This window comes from Cornus florida, unplaced genomic scaffold (assembly GCF_030987335.1).
Source record: "Cornus florida cultivar Cherokee Brave unplaced genomic scaffold, ASM3098733v1 CherokeeBrave_3.0.0_Hap2_Chr11, whole genome shotgun sequence".
NCBI lineage: Eukaryota > Viridiplantae > Streptophyta > Magnoliopsida > Cornales > Cornaceae > Cornus > Cornus florida.
Window position 1 is genome coordinate 28,513,292 of NW_026775581.1, and position 20,542 is coordinate 28,533,833.

General features: G+C 35.2%; 1 protein-coding gene across 2 annotated transcripts; it reads right to left on the bottom strand.

Moving 5' to 3' along the window:
* Nucleotides 1-757: 757 nt before the first annotated feature.
* On the bottom strand, nt 758-14,201 carry LOC132286945 (mitogen-activated protein kinase 9-like). 2 transcript variants are annotated; one of them, XM_059789386.1, is made up of 11 exons: nt 13,663-14,200; nt 11,569-11,977; nt 11,356-11,483; nt 11,185-11,244; nt 7,712-7,861; nt 7,055-7,210; nt 6,802-6,939; nt 6,637-6,710; nt 2,403-2,504; nt 1,875-2,118; nt 758-1,197 (listed from the first exon to the last, which is right to left on the bottom strand). In XM_059789386.1, the coding sequence occupies exons 1-11, from the start codon at nt 13,942-13,944 to the stop codon at nt 1,126-1,128; spliced, it is 1,815 nt and encodes a 604-aa protein (XP_059645369.1). In that variant the 5' UTR covers nt 13,945-14,200; the 3' UTR covers nt 758-1,125. The 2 variants fall into 2 exon arrangements, with proteins under 2 accessions (XP_059645369.1, XP_059645370.1); XM_059789387.1 differs by lacking the exon at nt 2,403-2,504 and having other exon boundaries at nt 13,663-14,201.
* Between the last annotated feature and the right edge of the window lie 6,341 nt (nt 14,202-20,542).

The window sequence follows — 20,542 nt, forward strand, 5'->3', positions numbered from 1 at the left end:
TAAACATTATATATTAATGTGTTTCCTTTTCTAATTAGATTTTTTTATATTATATATTTCCTTTTCAAATTAGATTTCCTTTTATTATATATTTCCTTTTCTAATTAGATTTCCTTTTATATTTCATTCTTTAATTAGATTTTCTTTTATTAAATTAAATAAATAAATTTCCTTTCATTATATATTCCTTTTCTAATTAGATTTCCTTGTATATTTCATTCTTTAATTAGATTTTATTTTATTAAATTAAATAAATATATTTTTTTAATATTATGTATTATTGGACTGAAATATTACGAGTACTCTTGATAATAATATAGATACTGTTATTTATATATATGCATGGAGCAATATACCCTTTTAGTTATAGTTTTTAGATCTTATCCTAAAATTAATTGAAAAAATAGTTGTTTTAAAAAACTACCATTATTTCAATTATCCATTAACTGTGAAATGAATATAATGGATAGTTTCTTAAAAGGGAAAGAAATATATAGATATATATATATATATATATATCACAAGATTTTCCATGTGTGCTAACTCCACTATTTTCATGTACACAATTGTTCTGTTTTAAATTTACAGAACAAGCAAAGATACATCAAAAGTTCGAAACATTAGAATGCTTGTATCTGGATTTCGCTCGTTTCTCCCACTATCTCTATGGAAAATCTGTTTTTATATCATTAAAATTCACCCTAGACGACTTATTTGACCTTGAAATGTCTGAGCATTTCTTGTCTGATGAATAATGTAAGCAAATACCGAAAATAATAATAATAAAATAATAATGCAAGCAAATATTTAAGGAGCTGACGTCATCACTTCATCTCCTTGTCCATCAAACTGTGTTACATCAGTTTCATTAAAAAATAGAACAGAAAACAATACTTGTGAAATAGAGCTACTGGAAAGCATTTCTTCTTCTAACATGAAAAGAACAGAATAAATCGAAATAAATATCAATAGCCGTCCTATTTGTTAGCTCCTAAATGAAACAAAATGTAAGTCTTCGGCGGAGGCTGTATGAAGCTGTGACAGTCCACATAATGGAGGAAAACTGGGAAGAGCAAATAATTAAACCATCTCACTCTACATAAGTTACTGGAGGAAAGTATAAAATCAATTTGAGAGGGTTGCTACTTTTTGGGACAACGCATCAACCTCATCGTTGTTCTCGGCAATTGGTTCTTCCTGCAACAAGTGATCATGATTAATAACAACATTGGCATCATCAAGAACAAGAATAAAATCATTTGTGCAGCATTGTTATCTTTCTTTATTCCGTAAACAAAAATGTCCAGGTTGTTGCATTTTCTTTTACATCTATTTTCTGATTGGGATTAATGGAAATACCAAGGAATGGGCACATGGATTATCAAGTGAGTTGTGATCCATTTGGTTTCCATAGTATTTAGAGGCATCAAAACTTTCTTCAAGGATCACATTTAGAACAGAACTAGGGACATGCAACAATTTTAAGACGAGAAATAGACAGAGCCATTTAAAAAAGGCCTACATGATCACATGCGTCATAATAGAGAATTTAACCCGATTAACTGTTAACCGGTATTTACCTTTATAGAGAAAAGGTGATTTCTACACAGCATGGTATTATTCTATCCAAGGTGTTCATTTCAACAAATTTGTGCCATACCTTAATATCCTTGTGTTTGTAGCCTCATTTAATCTTTATTTGATATCACTTTTATAGAAAATAGATGATTTCTACACATCATGCTATTATTTCATCCAACAGCATGACGTTTGAGAAATTAGTGCTATATCAATCAATATCAAACATCAATCTCTGTGAGTGGTGAACACAAAATGAACAAGCAACAAGAAACAATTAAAGCAATACAAATTACCTCTGAATCTTTTCTTCCTTTTACAACTACACACTTTGAAGCACTAATACTAGCACTTTTTAATAGGCTACGAGCACTGTAGTTTGGCTTGCTTAGTCCATTTTGTGTGTTCGCAATTGCATTTTCTGATCCATCGGACTCCTTTGGAGGACTCTGAAGAGTAGTTGCAACAGAAGCCGCAGTTCGCTTTTCAAAATCATTACTTTGGGCAGCATCTTCATCCTTGGGTGCGGGAACACGCTCTCTGAAAAAGGCAAAAGATAATACACAATACACATCCTCAAATTAGCTGAACCAGGGGCCTATCAGGTATACCATATAATCAGCCCATCTTATTATGATGGTGGTCAGAATTGGTTTAAATCATGTTCGGCAAGCATGCTAGTTTGAGGGATGTAATGCAATGAATGCTGGTATATTTGGAAGTGGAAAAATTTTCCTCAACCACCTGACCTGATTATGCAGTTTCCATAATAGCACCATATAACGCTTACAAAAATTAGTCTACATCTTTGCTCAACATTTTACCTAGGCAAGGAAGCATGCTGCCTTTGGAGTGGAGTGCTTCTTTCACCTTTGCCATAATGCTCCTCAAGATGGGCAAACTGTCGCTTGAACCGATCAACACCACTATATTTCGAGCAATAACATTGAGTGAAAACTTGACTAATCCTAGCAAAAATAATTAATATATGGAAGCAAAAAAAAAAAAATACCTCCCATTTTAACATGAAATTGACAGCAAATTGGATATTTAATAACAAATTGTTGGGTGATATAAAAATTCCAGGGACCTATAGATGCCCTCAAATGTCAGTAAAAACAACATAATGAAGATGTCGAATTGCATTTTGAAAAAAAAGATGTCGAATTGCTAGTTTCAGAACCTTCACTTGGAGATGGAAGGTTCTGAAATCTTTATTGTTCCACATTAGTAGCATTATGGGCAACACGCACATGCACCTGCTTGGCACCACTTGGCTTGACCAGACGTGCCATATCATGGCGTGCGGTGTTGTGTTGATGTAGAGTGGTGTGCCACACAAGCGTGTGGGCTTCCTTTTTCACAAGGCTCATTTCTGACACATTTAAAATTGTAACTGTTGAGACTCGTTACAAAGAAGAAATGTGGGATCATTTAAAAAGCCCAGCCATTATATCCATTGAAGCCTATTTATACAGACACTCATTAACCTATTTATTCAGTCTCGTTTATACACATTTAATCTGCCATTTATTTTCTATCCGTTGGGCTTTACTTTGACATTAGTGCACACAACAGTAAATAGTGTGCTAGTCTACAAACAGAGAACACACATTCTCTGCAATACTTCTATCTACTCTGTTATTCTACTGGGTATCCACTCCCTTCTGCAGCTTTACTTCAGCCTTCTTTCATAAAATTAACTATTTTTTAAGGCAAAAAAAACAAAAACAGATTTGTATCATCATCTTCCTATAGTAATGCACGTAGACGAAATAAGGCTGAGAGCTGATTTGGGTTTTACCTTGGAGTTATCTAAGACCGCATTCACCTGCACATTGGACAGGACTATCAGCTTCAACACAGCGTGCCTCTCTGTTAGGCCAGCTTTCTTAAACTCAGTTTTATTTTATAAATTATTTTATGACAATGATTAACTTAATTTAGTGCTGCATTGCAATATTTGTTTATAATTTTAAAGTTCTTTATGGTATCATTTTCTTTGCATTACTTTATTTGTGAAGTATATACATGCCAAAAGTAAATACCACCTACTAATGTTACGCTTTTTTTTACAAAACTTTAATAGAAAAATTACACAAACACGGAAGCTGGGGGATATTGCTGTGTCAGTGGAAACTGCTTTTGTCAAAGAATTCAATTCTCAAAGGAGAAGAAGATAATTTGTTTAGCCACAAAATAGAAAAGGAAAGAAATGTTCAAATAAAAGTAGGGCACGGAATAATTCCAATAGGGTTAAAGTATCTTTGAAGTTCTAAGAATACATCAAGATAATTGAGATATTTCTATTCTAAGCAAACATCAACTTTCCTATTTTAATTATTAGGTTCTTTCCCAATAAAGATGACTTAATGATTAGCCGTGGCAATTTGTTTTCACCCAACGAGCCATTATTTGGAAAAGGGACGGGTATGAGTTATACCCTTAATTTTATTTCAAAATACCAAATGTACCCTTATATACATAAATCAATATACAAGGTTTTCTAAACATCTCTCAAATCTCAAACTTACTTCATCCGCCTGACCCCACACCTGCCGATCACGATTTGCTGATTATCAACTATCTTGTTCTCGGTCTCCCTCCCTTCCCCCCACACAAACAGCCAGTCTCACATTCTCTTATTTCTCTCATACCGACATTCGGTGTTATTACAAGTGTTGTTAGGATGTTTGAGATGATGGAATTTGGGGATCGACAATGGAGATAAAAAAAAAAAAAATTTAACATAGGTGCAACAATTTTTGCCACTGGGGATGTAAATATACATATACACATAAATAGATACAAGTGTGTGTATATAAATATGTATGAACAAACGCATATTTCAAATTAGATGTGCATATGAGCTTGAACGGGATGAACCTAACCTCACTAAAGCACTGCCCACCAAAGCTTAAGCTCGAGCTTTGTGAGAAATGAATTTTGTAATTGGCTAATTTCATTGTCAAAATTTGTCTGATCAAGTTGTAATTGTTGTTTTATCTTGGGCTCAATGTCGGAAGCAAAACTACACATGCAAGCACACTTCGATGAGATGAGATGTAGTATAGGTATGTGAGTGAGGATACACATTGCAAATTTATATTTAAGTCAGATTAGGAAGTTTTTGGAAGTTTTTAAAAATAAAAGTGCGAACTGTCAAAGTCCTACAGGTCCAACTTATTTTCCACCAGTCCAAGAAATAAATTTTTGGAACTTTTAAATTGCAACTGCTAAAGTCCTACCGATCCTACTAAGTCCGACCGGTCGCATCCTACAGGATTAAAAAGGAAACTTCAGTTTTTGTAAAATTCTTCTTTCCTTTTTTTATCAAGACTTGTTAGGGAAGTCCATGTACAAGTGAGGATAGGACACTAGTGTTTATATAAACACGTTCTCTCTCATAATTTCATACGGATTTTGAAATCAAAATTGAGTAATTTGAGAGAGCATTTTTAAGTGTTTTTCACAGAAAATCGTTTTGATTTCTGTGTGTATTTTTTCTGCTTTGAGTGGACACACTGTCTCACACGAGCGATATTAGGTTGGTGATCTCTTTCAGATCGGAGTCCAAGCAATTTGAAGATTCGTTAGAATTCTGTTCAAACAAAAGCAGGTTGAAGGAAGGAGGAGTCAATCGTGCTACGAAGGGGGCAAAGCATTCACAGGGTGTTCATGTTCTACCAACCCCCCTTCTATAAGGATTGACGAATAAGCCTGAAGTTAGGAGCATTTGGATGGGGAGTCAGCAACTAGTTCTTAGTAGAGTGGAGTAAGTGTTAGCCTGAGTCAGAGTCTGATATACTTTGTGTCGAGATAGTGGCTCGTTTCGCTCGAAACTGCGAAAGTCTCTGTGCTTTCCGTCTCGGTTGGTCGGATTTCTTCCAACAAGGGTTCCACGCTAAAAACCCCGGAGTCAATCTCTAACTCTCTTACTTTACTTGCTTTATATTTTTGCTATAATTTTAATTGTGTGGTCAAAATTAAAATTTGAATAAAGGAGCAAGTTACACCTATTGGTGACATACAGTTGCTGAATAGTGTGGCAAAAGAGAGAAGATCTCCAAGTTGTGCAAGGAAAGGACGTTAAGACATGCAAGCGTCAATGCACTGATGATGTGACCAGGGATGGGGAGAAGTTCGACAACTAAGAAAAGAATTTGGGCCTAAAGCAACCAAAATGGAGGATTAGCATAAGGCCATCAACTTACAAGAAACATCTGTCTATGTCTGCTAGGGTATAGAGCAATACATGGAGAGGTGGAAAGGTAAGGCCGACTTCAAGGTGATCAACATGTACGATCATAGAGCAATGCTCACATTGGACATCCTGGACAAGATCAATATTACATGATTACCTTGTTGGCAAGCAATGAGAATGCAAGGAGGAGAACAAATCACGTGCATGGTACCAAATGATGGGATTCAACTGTTGCAGTCAACACATCAAGTTTACTACAGCATTGCATATTAGCTTCAACAAGAAGTGGGACCGAAGACATATGTTGGGTGCTAAAGACTTTCCATAGACATGGAGAGCTAAAGGCATAATGAGAGTGTCTCCAAATAGGTGCAGGAGGATACCACACCCTGCCCTGCCTAAATTGTGAGAAGGTTAGGCCACACAAAAAGTACATACAAGTGCTTATTGGAAGTCTGGTTTCTACATGGCATATCTGTGTGTCTGGAATCAAGGTTAGTGTCAAGTTCTGTCGAGTCATGAATTGGATAAATTAGTGCCTACGGATAGGGTAGGTTTAATCAGCATCTATAAGCCACCCAGGAGTAAGAGAAGCTCCTCATGGTGTAAGAGAGACCAAGTCTTGTACACATTCCTTAAGAAATAATACAAGCATTCAACTCTTGCCAACCAAGTGCATCCAAGTATGTGTGAGTGCGCAAGCCCAAGTGAAAGAGTGAGTCGGTGAGGACCCTACAACACTAGCAAGTAAGGGCCCTATCAAGTCGGGTTGACACAAGTTAGCGGAGTACCACACAGGTTTGGTATGGAAACATAAATAAATTCAGTTCCAAAAACATAAAAAAGTGCTTGACCTTGGGTACATAAAGCTGGTTTGATCCGCACCACGAAGATACTCCTGAAGCATCTGGGGATGGTACTCTAAAATCTGTTTACTTCAGATAAAATTCATTGTAAGTATAGTTGATATTTCAAACAACAATCTTATCACAACAAATTGTTATGGTGTAAGGTTATACCTCTCGATAGATCAACTCTCTAACATCGTCTTTTGTTAATTTACGCCTCTCAAACTCAAACTCAAGTTTTGAAATAGGTTGAGTAGATGGCTCGCGGTCCACATTCGCCAAACCATTAAAGTATGGATCAGCTAATGCCTGTGAACATAGGATATCAGGAGCATGCTGACCCCTAATCAATTAAAGCAAGGATAATTCTTTTGAGGAGAATTTCTTTGAAGTGGTAAAATAGTGAAAAGTTTCCAAATATTACCTCTTCAGCAGATGGCCTATCTTTAGGATCAAATGCAAGTAGGCGCTCCAGTAAGACAAGAGCCAAAGGATCTGCATTGGGGAATTTCTGAGAAAATGGAACTGGTTGTTTTTTACGCATGCTGCTTAGATATCTTCTAGCCTTCTCATTTCGGATCTGTCATTTTAATGAAAACAATAATCATTTATAAGGAAAAAGTAATATAAAACAAGAGCCTTGCCTGACACTAGTGAATTGAGGAAAAAGCACAAGGTAAATCTCATTTTCAGTTCCTAAGAGTGGCTACTCAAAATAAATAAAGATGTATTATACACAAAAAATACTCAAGTACAATGAAAAATACTCAAGTACAATGAAAGAAGCCCCAAGGGGTTTGGTCCAACGGTAAGGAGAGGGCCTTGGTTCTAACATGTCTAGGGTTCGACTCCCCAACGCCCCATTATAACCCATAATTTAATGGTGCTGTCATTGTGGGGCCGGTTGCAGCACCCTCGGTTTGCAACTTGGGGTGGGTCCAAAAGGGACCTGCCCAGGGGAGTTCCGAGTTCCCAAAAAAAAAAAAAAAAAAGGTACAATGAAAGAAGAATAATTCAGAAAACACCAGCTTGAAGATTGTGTCATTTTCACTAAACGATATGAGTAAATGAGAGAACTAACCCTTGCAATGGATTCAGGGGAAGAAGTGCCAAGCAAATCAGTCATGAGATCCAATTGGTGCACCACATTTTTTCCAGGAAACAATGGTTTTCCTGTAAGCATTTCCGCAAATATGCATCCGATGCTCCAAATATCAATTGCAGGAGTATACTGCAAAACAGAAAATATCTCAGAAACTGCACATATGGCTTAACGACAGAGATCATCTTTCCGAGCATGCACTGCTCAGTGCACAAAAGATAACCTAACAGAAGGCCATAAAATTACTATGACATTTATAAAATTAATGAAACTGATTTTTTTATTTAAGAAAAATTTAAAATAAAAAAATATAACTGGTTTACTGAGAAAACCAATTCATAATTACCAAGACTTAAATATTATCAGTTTGATTATAATTCATCTTATTCTCATTAGAGTAGGATTAATGTTCTAAATTTTGATTTGATAGTGAAAATTGAAGACAGACAACCAGAAACAACTCCACCCAACCCCACCTTAAAAGACCAAGGATTTTTAAAATCGCATGCGTCATAAAGATTATATGAGCTTGTAAAATTGTCATCAAGAACTTCCTACACTAGTGTGCTGATCAAATGTCTGAAGAGGCAGCAGATAAGCTTAGATATTGAGCAAACACAAAATATACATCTATTAAAAACGGCTTGGGTACACCATACAAAGGAGTGGCCATTGGCCAAGCCAGACATTATCAGCATTACAAATCAATGGGAGGCATATCAGCGATGGTCTGGCCCAGCTAGGCCTCAGGCCTGAAGTAGCATTCCCAAGCCCATCAATTAGAAATTTTTCCATGGATACAGAAATCTCTAGACACAATATTGAGAGAGCATATAAAGAGATTGTATATTTTTTAGAGAGCAAAATTTTCTTTTCATGATCTAGCATCTTGCATTAGATGCTGAGTTATTATTTAAAGTGTTGATCACCATAATTCTTGTGCTACACATAATACAACACTGAAGTGTTTCTACACAACGAATACAAAGCTTGGGCGCCTAGTCATGGAGATCAAAGTACTTGAGGAAAAACAGATCATGTGAAGAACAAATCTGTTGACAGAGCAAACAGATTGGAGACTTGAGTGGAGAATTTAGCGCCAGTATGTGTAGATAGGTAACTAGGGATTCACTAGGATTTGGGAAACTGGAAATCTAGTTCTATAATCTCTTATTCATAATGGATACGATCTACCTGGACTAGGTCCTGTAGATTTTTCCTAATTTAGGGTTTTTTGTGTCAAAATCGTGTGTTTATGTATGGTTATGGTTGAGTTATTTATTTTTGCTCTCTATATTTAACTGATTCATATTAGTGCGTTCTAATATAAGACTTTAAAAACCAGTTATTGTTAATTCAAATTGGACAAGATCTACTCACCTCCTCTAAATCTATGTCAGGGTCTTGCACAAACTATAAATCAGAGCCTAAAGTCACTGATCTCCTATTTCTCAATTGGTATCAAAGCATATGATTGTAGATTCCTCGCTACTTTTTTTCCCCCTACATAGATATACCATAATAAATATTTTTCATAGTTTAGAAAGGAAACATACACCAAGCCAAAGCCTTACGATAGATAGGGTACAGCAATAAGGTTTAACGAAAACCGTTAGGGTACACACAAGTTAGTCAAGTTAGGGTTAACATCTAAGTCAGAGCCGAACCAACCGAGTTAATTCTAAAAATCACAATCCAGAACCTAAGAAGCACGGATGCAGATACAGGATATGAATAAGAGATGACACGAAAATACGATGATCCAGCAAATCTCCACAAAAAAAAATAAAAATAAAAAAATAAAAAAAACATAACATGGGTATAGCAAGATAAGACAATAAAATAATAAATTATGTAATTTATATATATATATATATAAATTATATTTTTATATATAAATTAAATTTTGATTACTTTTTCATTATGTTATGAATGTATAAAGAGACAATTAGAAAAAACACAAAGAAGAGAGAAAAACCAAAATTCCAAAACTTGAATGATCCAGATTAATCCATCTCTTCTCTGCATTGATGAGTGTCATTTAATATCTATTTGAACTTTTAAGTCCTTTTTCTTTTATCTTCTATTTTCGTTTAAACAATGAACTTTTTTATTATTACACTACCCCATTTTCATAAAAACATATAAAATTTGCCCAGATGTATCCCATAAATATCATGTTGTACCTTAAAGTATCATGTCATATCGCAGCCATATCTGATTTGAACAAAAATATTTTAAAATTCCGGATACTTTCCAGCCATATCAAACAAGTATCCGGCCATACTCGACGAGTATTTGTGTTGGGTATGTGTCCTATACAGCCACAGTGACCCTGGGAAAGTATTTGTGCTTCCTAGTCGAGAACCAAATCGTAGCAAAGAAGTTGTGAGGGTTCTATTAAGTAAGTGTACCATATGGAGCAGTGAGGTAGCATAACCTAACTTGAACAAAGAATAAAATGAACAGAGGGAAGGAGAAACTTAGAGCAACACTAAGGAAAAGGAAAAGTTATTTGTGAATTGAATTTTGATCCCTAAAAAAGGGCCTTGATGGGCTACATGTAGAAGCTTGAACTGTAATCAAGCTGCAGTTCACGAGATAATAAGTACACCTTTCGTCCCGAGGACTGAAACATTTAGGGCCTGCAAGACCTGTAAACCCCATCTTTGACTAAGCAGGTCAGATGGGTCATCAAAAACCTGCACAAAAAGGTACACCTTTCTGTATGGCAATCAGTGTCTTGTTTCTTCTCAAATAGACTAATAATGTTATCACTCCACAAAATGAATGCAGCTATCTAACTTAGTATAGCCCTCACTCTATTCAGCATGCCAAGAATCTCAAACCATCCACAGGGAGAAAGGGTAGTGTTCACTACTGCACACCAGATGGTGGAAGTTTGCCTTCTGGGTACTCCATTTCTGGAGATGAGCAGCAGATTCCGTAGCCATTAGCACCAAGCCACTTTCCACAGCCCTACCCCGCAACACAAGCAGGCATTTGGCCTGCTGTGCATGTTTTCTGAGGGCAGCATATCCTAGACTCCACACTGGAGCATGTGCAGGAAAGTTAGCAATGTAGACTGCCCTTAGGGTGCTAACCACACACCATATGTATGCAGGGTCACCTGCTGTTCACTTGACAGCCACTTGTGTCACTCATGAGTCTGGATGATATAAGTTAACAAACAGTCCTATCTTGTGTAAAGAGTAAATGCTGACAAGCATCTTTCTCACTCAAAATGCATATTAAAACTTAAAAGTGATGTGCCGCAATCAACAACAAAATCTCAAGAAGTAAAGAAATATGAAACAAAGCAGGGGGGAGAGAGGGAGATCATATAAAATACTTTCAATTCCGTACAAGGTTTGAACCATTTCAACAATTAGTAATTCAGGAATAGGAAAATAGAACAAAAGGTTAGAATATATATGAGAAAACCAGCTTACTTTAGAGAAAAAAGAGCCACATAGTTCAGGAGCGCGATACCATCGAGTAGCAACATAGTCCTTTGATAAACCAAACAAGGATAATTATGAAGTATTAGTTAAGAATACAAAAATTCAACTCAGAAAAATAACAGGAACAAATCAAAGAAGCTCCATAAGGTTCACACTTACAGTCCAGAAAATCGCTGATGGGGCATCATTAAATGATACACGAGCGAGCCCAAAATCACAAATCTTTAATTTGCAATCAGCATTAGCAAGGATATTTTTTGGTTTTAAATCACGGTGAAAAACATTCGCTGAAAGAAATAAAAAGATAAATATCAATGATCAACCAAATGTAAGAGCCGAAGAGAAGTGATGATATCAATGAAGTATTGCAACCTGTGTGTATATATTTTAAACCACGAAGAAGCTGGTACAGGAAAAACTGATAATGTTCAGGTGTAAGATCATCATTTGCCTTAATCACTTGGTGAAGGTCAGATTCCATCAACTCGAATACAACATATATATCTCTAAATTCTCTCCGAGAAGGAGGAAGCATAATATGCTTTATTTCTACAATATCCGGATGACGGAGCAGCCGAAGGAGCTTGATTTCTCGGAGAATACGTGTTGCATCAGAGACATGCTCAAAGACATCATTGATCTTCTTTATTGCAACCCTTTCTCCAGTGTGAGTGTCAATAGCAGAACCAACGATGCCATAACTTCCTTTGCCGATAACTTCTTGAATTTGATATCTGCTCGCCTCACCATACTCTGTGAAGAATTCTGAGTCCATCGTGCTCTGATAAAAACTGATCCATTAGAAACAATAGAAGCGATGCATATATGATGCCCATGATCATGAGACCACATTAGATGATGTAGGAGAGATGTAGAAAATAAGAAAAAGATATAGAGAGAGACGGGAGTATAAATAGAAAGTTAAGCAAAGTTGATAAATTGTTTTATTACATGGTGATTTTCAAATTACTGAACTATTGAATTAACCTTCTATCTTTTGTAGTTTATAATCAGTAACATTCTCTTTTAGCTGAAAAACCATATAAATGAGTAGTACATAAAATGTTACTAATATTAACTAGGGAAAAAAATGTTATTAATATTAATATCTTATCCATCCTGAGAAAAGGAGGATTGCTGGTATTCTATATAGATGGATTAAAATTAAACAATATGCAATGGATGATGTATTAGTAAAGGCAGTGACAGAAGGAATTTAATTCAGTGGAGGGCCGGAGGCTACATTAAACAGTGTCAAGATTATGAGTATTAACTTTTTTTACCAAAAAAGAAATACAAAAACTTAAATATTGATTGATTCTACTTTTATTCAATACATTTATGATTGTCCCCGACCACTTTTTATGTTTTGAACATTGCATGATAATTTATATGAAATAATTCAAGTAATTACAAGATTCTATCATAGTTTTAATTATTTCAAAAAACCAATTCACACAAAAAAATAAATAAATAAATAAATAAATATAATAAAAAAATAAATAAATGTGTTTGATATTAACAAAATTCTTATTCTGTTATTTCGTAACCTAAACCGAAATTTTTATTCACAAAAAGTGAGATAGGGTGAAACGCTGTGGGGCAATTGCCCCCACTCAACAATGTGGCTCAGCCACTTAGTAGAGGAATATATAGAAAAAATATTTTTTGTTTTTAATTTTTAATTTTTTTCATTTTAAAATAAACCATGTGACATATTTTCTTGTATTTGAATAATTATGCATTCATAAAAAATCATTCAACATCCATTGATCACCTTACTTCCCTACTCTCAAGGCATTAAGAACAGAAAAAAGTTGTAACAGCACGAATATCTGCATATCTTCTCGAATTCACAACTTCAAGAAATGCACATGTAACAGCCCTTTATTTAATACGCTTCAACTCCCAAATTAGGGGCTGTATCAATCAGAGTAGTAAATGCAAGTAGAATGGGTCATAATTTCATAAAAGAGGTGACTTCAAAAACATAAATATATACATTAATGGGAATAAAAAAATAAAATAAAACAGAAGCAAATTACAACTAAAGGAGAATCCATGATTCCCTGTCACGAAGGAAAAAAAAAAAAAAAAAAAAGTCAAATCATATCCATTATATTAAGCAGATAAATTATATTATAGAAGATAAAATCATATCCATTATATTAAGCAGAGAAATTAGTTGCATCATATACATATTGCCAGCCAAATTACTTGTGGGGTTTACTTATCAAAAATTCAAAATTACAAAACAAAAATAAATAAATAAAAACTTTACCAAATCCTGTTCAACCAAATAAGGCAAAATAAGACAGTAAAAAAAATAAATATATAAAATAAATAAAAAACAGGATCTGAATACCAAATACCATAAGAGCTTCCTATAGAATGAAAACCCAAATGTAAAATCCAATGAAATAAACAGTTAGATCTCTTGGTAGAAAGAAAGACAAAGAAAGAGACCTTTTTGTGAGGATCCATGGAGGTTAATGGAAAATCGATGCGTTTGGGGACTCTGATAAGATTCAAACCAGAGATATCAAAGTCTTCGATGACAGTGAGGTCGTCTTTGTCTAGTTGTTGTTGATGTTCAAGTGATGACGATTGGGCTTCGAGATCGGTCACGAACACATGGGATTTAAGCTTGCTATTTTTGTGATCATTGCTATTAACAACAGGGACTGATGATGAGGAGCGACGTTGAAACCAGCGACGAACACCGTCCACGAATGTTCCACTCCCCATACATATACACCCAATACTAAACTAGTATCGATTCAAATGGATTAACTACAGCCAATCGATCCCAGCATTGCCCGCTCTCTCTCTCTCTCTTCCTTCCTATTTTCTCTCCTGTCTCTATTTTAAGTGTTTTCTTTCCTCTTCTTTCTCTCTCTATACTTCTCTGGTCCGATGAGTTGAAAGGAGAGACAGAGACGGAGGGAAATGGGATTGCGTTACCGTGACTTGGATTTATTACTACTTATTATGTCTCCAGCGTTTATTTTTAGTATTATAGCTGTTTAAATAAAATCCAAGACTTTCTATGAAACGACACAATGCAAAACGGTGAGCTGAAGAGCAAATGAACATCCGACACGTGCTGAACTCTACATGGCAAGGCTCCAGTCCTAATGATATTTTCAACTCACGATAATAATATTCTCTCTTCTTCTCTTCCTCTTCACTTACAAACCCTAACACACAATCTCACAAACTTCAAATTGATATAAGTGCCAAATCGAAATTCATATTCACTTGCCTCACATTAGAGAAGGTTGGCATCAGATTCCGTACGCTAATATCATGTTGACGTAATGCTGTAAATTATAGTACTGTTTGTTTTTCATTTTGAGGCTATTTAATTGGTCTTTTCATTTTTCAAATCTGTTTTTGGGATTTTGACCCAAGCTATTACAACCTAGTGCTCGGAGCTTTTTTGGCTGGTTTTGTTTGCTGGAATCCATCCTAAAGAGTTTGTCTAGGCAGAATTCTTGTGGTGGTTATTGGTTGATTTGGCGCATATTGAATCTACTTTTTTTAAGGAAAAAAAAAAGAGGCTCGGTTGTACATGTTCTTATTGTTACAATCCGTTTTTGGTTGAACTTTGTTGTTACTTGGGTTTTTCTGCTTCTAATCGCTTTTGGAACTTCTTTGAAGACTTGGATTTGTTGAGATTTGATGATTTTTTATTTTGCTCCTGATATTAAATCTGGAAGTTGTTATCACATTTAGATTCAATTTTTATATTCTGTTTTGACTCCAAATCGATCAGTAACTCTAATAAACAAATCCCTGTACCTTTTGTTCAAATTCTGCCCTTGGTTGATGATAAACCAACACCTATATGCCTTGGTCAATTACCTCGAAAATTGAATGGCGGTAATTACTTCGCTTGGGCCCATGCTATGCAATTTTTTCTCCGTGGCCAAAGGAAACTGAAGTATTTAACTGAAAATCTTCCTGATGACACAAACAAGCATGGGGATTGTATGTGTGAGGATTCCACTGCTATGGGATGGTAGTGGCATAGTATGGAACCGAATATTTCCTCTACAGTTGCCTTTTGTGATTCCTCTAAGAAGATTTTGGATTCTCTTTCAGTCATTTATGCAGCAGAGTAATGTTTTTTGGGTTTATGAGCTCTCTGAGAAGACTTTTACTACTTTTTGGGTTTATGAGCTCTCTGAGAAGACTTCTACTACTAAGCCGTCCGGAAACCACAATTTGACTATTATAGTATAATAACCTCATATGTTAAAGGATTTATTAATTAAGATTAATTATTTTTATTTTATTTTTAAATAATTTGTTTGATTTAATTGAAATTAATTGCTTTAATTTTATTTTTAAATGATTTATTTTATTTAATTGAGTGTTTAGATTAATTGTCTTATTTTACTTAGATTATATTTGTTGAATTGATATGGTATTTTGCTTTATTGAATACATTGAATTTTTTATTTGATTTATGTGTATTTATGCTTGTATAAATTGTTTGTTAATTATTTATAATTATTATATTTCATTATTTTATTTTAATTGGACTGAGTTTGAAGAGAGTAGGACCAATGGATGTGGTCTTGGGCTTGAAGGACGCCTTGTTGGGTAAATTAATATAGGCTTATAGTTATAAAGATATTTATATAATTATCTTTGCATAATTATATATATAAATAAATATATGTGTGTGTGTGTAATTAATTAATAATTATTATGGAAGGTTATATCTGTATGTATTTATTGACATCGTATTACCTTCAAGCTTGTCGGGGATGCACTCCAGTGGTGGGAGTCAGTTACTTCCGTAGAGGAGAGGACTTTATTGACATATGATCAATTCATTACTCGCTTCGATGAGAAGTACATTCCATATGCGATCAGGACAGCTATGAAGATGGAGTTCCTTAACTTAGAGCAAGGGAACATATCAGTAGTAGAGTATAAGCAGCAGTTTACACGCTTATCACTTTTTTGCGCCAGAGGGGTGGATACAGAGGAGAAGAAATGTACTAGTTTTGTTTGGACTAATGTGGTCTATTAAGTGATCTATTACTAGTAATCCAGCCTACACTACGTATGCTCAAGCGATGGATGCAGCTTTGTAGCTTTATCAGCTGAATGTAGATTTCAGACAGACCAGAGATGAGAAACGGGGTGTTAGAGACTCTACTAATCAGCCAGCTAAGAAAGGGAATGATAATGGGAACTGACAGAATGACAAGGGCAGATTCCAGGGACAGCAGTCTTAGAAGAAGCACAATGGTGGTTCGGATGCTCACAGGAATGGAACACCTATTCAGAGGCAGCAGAATAGGGAACCACAAGCAAGATATGGTCAGCCACAGACTAAACAACAGAGGAGACCATTTGGCACCTTCAAGGGTAGTTGTTATACTTGTGGAGGGGGACACACTTCCAGGCAGTGTCTTAAACGAGAAGATGTTGAAGCATTCAAGAAGAGGGTACCGAAGTTCAAGGATGAATGCTCTTTTAAGAGTGATACTTATTTTTAATAGCAGTGGAAGTATTATTGGAAGAATAATACTGTTTAAATTATGTATACTAGTATTTGATTACCTTTAAAGAATATATGATGATTATTCTTTTGGAAGTTTATGGTTTAAAGAAGCTCTTAATAAAGTGAATTGGTGGTTTTAGTATCTCTGTTTTGTTTCATGAAATCATTAAAAAAAGCTTTTGGGGTTGCATGTTGGTATGACATTGCTTAAGGATTTGCATGGACAATCTTTTAAGATTTTCCATTCGTGGATCCTTGTTTAAAAGGAATTGAATTATGAGTCCTATATTAATTAATGACATATTTATGGAGATTACTCTTTTTAGAAATCTTATGTGAATGGGCGAAATAGTTAGGTTATCGTAAACTTGAATATTAGAGTTCGAAAATGGGAAGCGGGTTAATTTCTAAAGCATTTTTCTGTGAATAGTATAACGTGGTTTAGCAATAAAGAAGAGGTTATTACCTCATTATGTGGGTTATTCATATTTTGCTTGATTAGGCAATTGGATGTTATTGGCAATGTTATATATTTCGCGTCATGCGTATAAAGGAGTTTTTATATGTTTTGCTGCAAGAAATTACAGCAATGGGATATTTTCCCAAAACATATAAGTTGGCGAGGTTAGGTTGCAAAGAAATGCAACGAACATAGATTAGCTCAGTATATTCTTAATAAATTACGAGATATGCCTACTAATTATGAGTATGTGTGAATGGGTTAATTTCCACAAGAATAAAGGGAACATTGAAATTTGAAATTAAATAATCAAAACTTTCATTTCATGGATTCGTGAATTTCGAGGACGGAATCCTTTTTGTTAGGAAGAAGAATGTAATACCCTGATATTTTAAAAGATTTATTACTTGGGATTAATTACTTTTATTTTATTTTAAAATGATTTGTTTGATTTAATTGGGATTAATTGCTTTAATTTTATTTTTAAATGATTTATTTTATTTAATTGAGTGCATAGATTAATTGTTTTATTTTAATTAGATTATATTTCATGATTATATTTGTTGAATTAATATGATGTTTTGTGTAGGTGCAATTTCTCACACCCGGACACTTAAAGAAATAAATTAAAAGGAAATATATGAATTACAGGAGAGATAATTGGCAATTTTTCAAGAGAGAAACAATGATAGAAATTCGATGCCTTTTAATCTCATTCATGCTCTATTTATAAGCTTTGTTCAGAAAATTACATGGAGTCGTTAGTGGCAATTTTCTAAATGTGGGTGTTTATGCTTTCCGATCGTGCGCCCCTTTCTTTTATGGTGGGTGTTATGGAGTGTTGGGCTATTCGTGATCGGGTTGACCCTGGATCCGTTTTATGTCAAGTGGAGCTTCCTTCATTAATTGGGCCAACTTGATATGTTTGTGGATCTTTCTTGTTGGGCTTCTAGCTTATGCTGGGCTTTAAGGCGAATTTGGTTAATAATGGGCTGTACACCTATTGATACGTGGTGCGTTATGATTGGTGGGGAAATTTCCTTCCACACTTTGCCCCTAATTCCTTTTATGAATTGAATTCATATATGGAATTTACAACTGCTTTTAGGAAGTGGAGTGTGACACCCCCAACATTTTCCACGCATAAATTGATCAGGCTTATACACGAAAAACGAGGGATATCAAAAACAATTGGCAATATACAAGCATGGAATACAAAATGATGATAATAAAAGAATTTAGACAGGAAAGGAACACTAAATAATACAACATCCATCCATCCTTTATTTAATACAGTACTCCATTACAACTTGGAAATCCTATGTCAAGGATCCCTAAATATAAACCTGAGAGTTCAACGTCAAAAGTAAAATAAAAACTGAAACTGAAGTAATACATAAAACTTCTACCCTGAACTGGATCGTAAGAGTAGATGAGTTCGGATGGTGGTCCCACACTGCTAACCTCAACCTTGGAACGGGTACTGACCGTATCCTGAAATAACAACAATGGTGGGTCAACCCCACGAGCAAGTCCTCTCTACTATGACCCAAATCAGAGAATCAAATAAATTAATCATTATGAATCGGACGAGTACTATATTTGCATACATCCTAAGGGAACTATCCAATGTATAACATGACCTCAACCAGAATAGACGGTGATCACTTAGACTCACACTAGGTGGTTAAGTGTCGCCTTTCGCTACCCGGGAAATCAGCTATTATACATGGTGCGCGGTACTGACAACACAGACTATAACGAACTACACAGTGATAACACCTCTCAAGGTACTGATGAATATACTGAGCATATAAATTAGGCAACACATGCCAATAATATTACTAAACATACTGAGCATGTCAATTAGGCAACACATGCCAATAATATTAAATCACATACCCCGACAGCCACACATCTGTCTATAGCAACGAATGCATAAGGTATAAATGAGTCTAAACTTATTAGCCAGCTCACATGGTTCTATATGGCAACATATCCATATAATATAAATGCGACATAATTAAACAGTCCATTTATTTCCTGAAATGCACACAGCATAATAATCATGGTTTATATATCATTTTAACAGTATAAACATCCCATAAGATATCATGGATAATTTATATGACTAAAACCATGGCATTATTTAATTTAACAGTAATGTTTGATACCATTTATATTTTACAATGTCGTTAAATAAATCACATTAATATCCGTACTGTAAACGAGCTAATACAGGCTTAGAAAAGATTAATCGGCCATAAGAATAAGTAACGGGTATTAAAATAATAATTTCGTGGCCCGTTAAACCCGTAAATACCAACACAGTACCTAAAAATCCAAATTTAAGGTTCTGGAATTTACAAAACAGTCCCTAGGGGTATTCTGGACTTTTCCAGTAGCTGTAGAGACCCCACACGCGCCCTCACGTGCCTCCCAGAGCTTCCCACACTCGCCGCCACTTTTCTCACACTCGCACGCCCTTACACGCGCCTTCACGCTCGTCTAGAACCTCCCGCGCGCGCGCACGCGCTGCCACGCGCGCACTAATGCATCCTGATGACGCGGCACTTGCTGATTCGTTGGTTGCATGGTCTTGCTATGGGCGCGCTACACTGGATGAATCTACCTAATCCAAAGGTTTTTGATCCGGGTGTACTGCAGTAACATGGACTGCGATGCACCGGATCAATCAGACTCTACCAATGGCCAGGATGCACGCGCGCACTAACCTACAATGCGCCGCATCACACCGGATCACTCCGGTCATCTTCTTCACTGCCGGTGGCCGGAAACCTCGCCGGAAATTGCAGAAAATTCCCGAAAAGTCTTAGAAAATTCTAAAAAAAAATCCCTAAAGTCTTAAATAATTATTTTTAGCTATATTTTAATTACATAGGCTAATAAATAATTATCTAACCTCTTTAATAATTAAAATCTCATTATTTTAATAAACTAAAAATTAATTTATTAAAATTCCTAGCATGGTTTCTAGTCTTTAAAAAACCCGAAATAAATTAAATGAATAATTTATGGATTCAAAGGGGAAAAGTAGATAACAACTTGCCTTATGGATTTAAAATAAATCCGCCGGTTGTGCGTAGTCGGGTAAAATCGCCTACATCGGTCCAAGCTCCTTTCTCTCTCTCTTTTCCTTTCACTCTTATAAAATAGCTCTCTGTAATTCTTTCTTTTCTACTTAGGTGAGTTGCCTTAAGGGTAAGTTGGCTAACATATATATATATACTAACTTATATAATATATATAATACAAATATCTAAATTAACATTTAATTCTCACCCATTCCTCACATTCCTACCTATATCATTTAAGCCAAGAAAGCCAAGTCAAGCAAAATA

Excerpts from the sequence above, each read along its gene's own strand:
- LOC132286945 (XM_059789386.1), bottom strand. The coding sequence starts at position 13,944 with ATGGGGAGTGGAACATTCGTGGACGGTGTTCGTCGCTGGTTTCAACGT. Across the intron at positions 11,245-11,355 it reads CATCAGCGATTTTCTGGACT|GACTATGTTGCTACTCGATG; the intron begins GTAAGTGTGAAC and ends GGTTTATCAAAG. Across the intron at positions 1,198-1,874 it reads AAGGAAGAAAAGATTCAGAG|GAAGAACCAATTGCCGAGAA; the intron begins GTAATTTGTATT and ends CACTTGTTGCAG.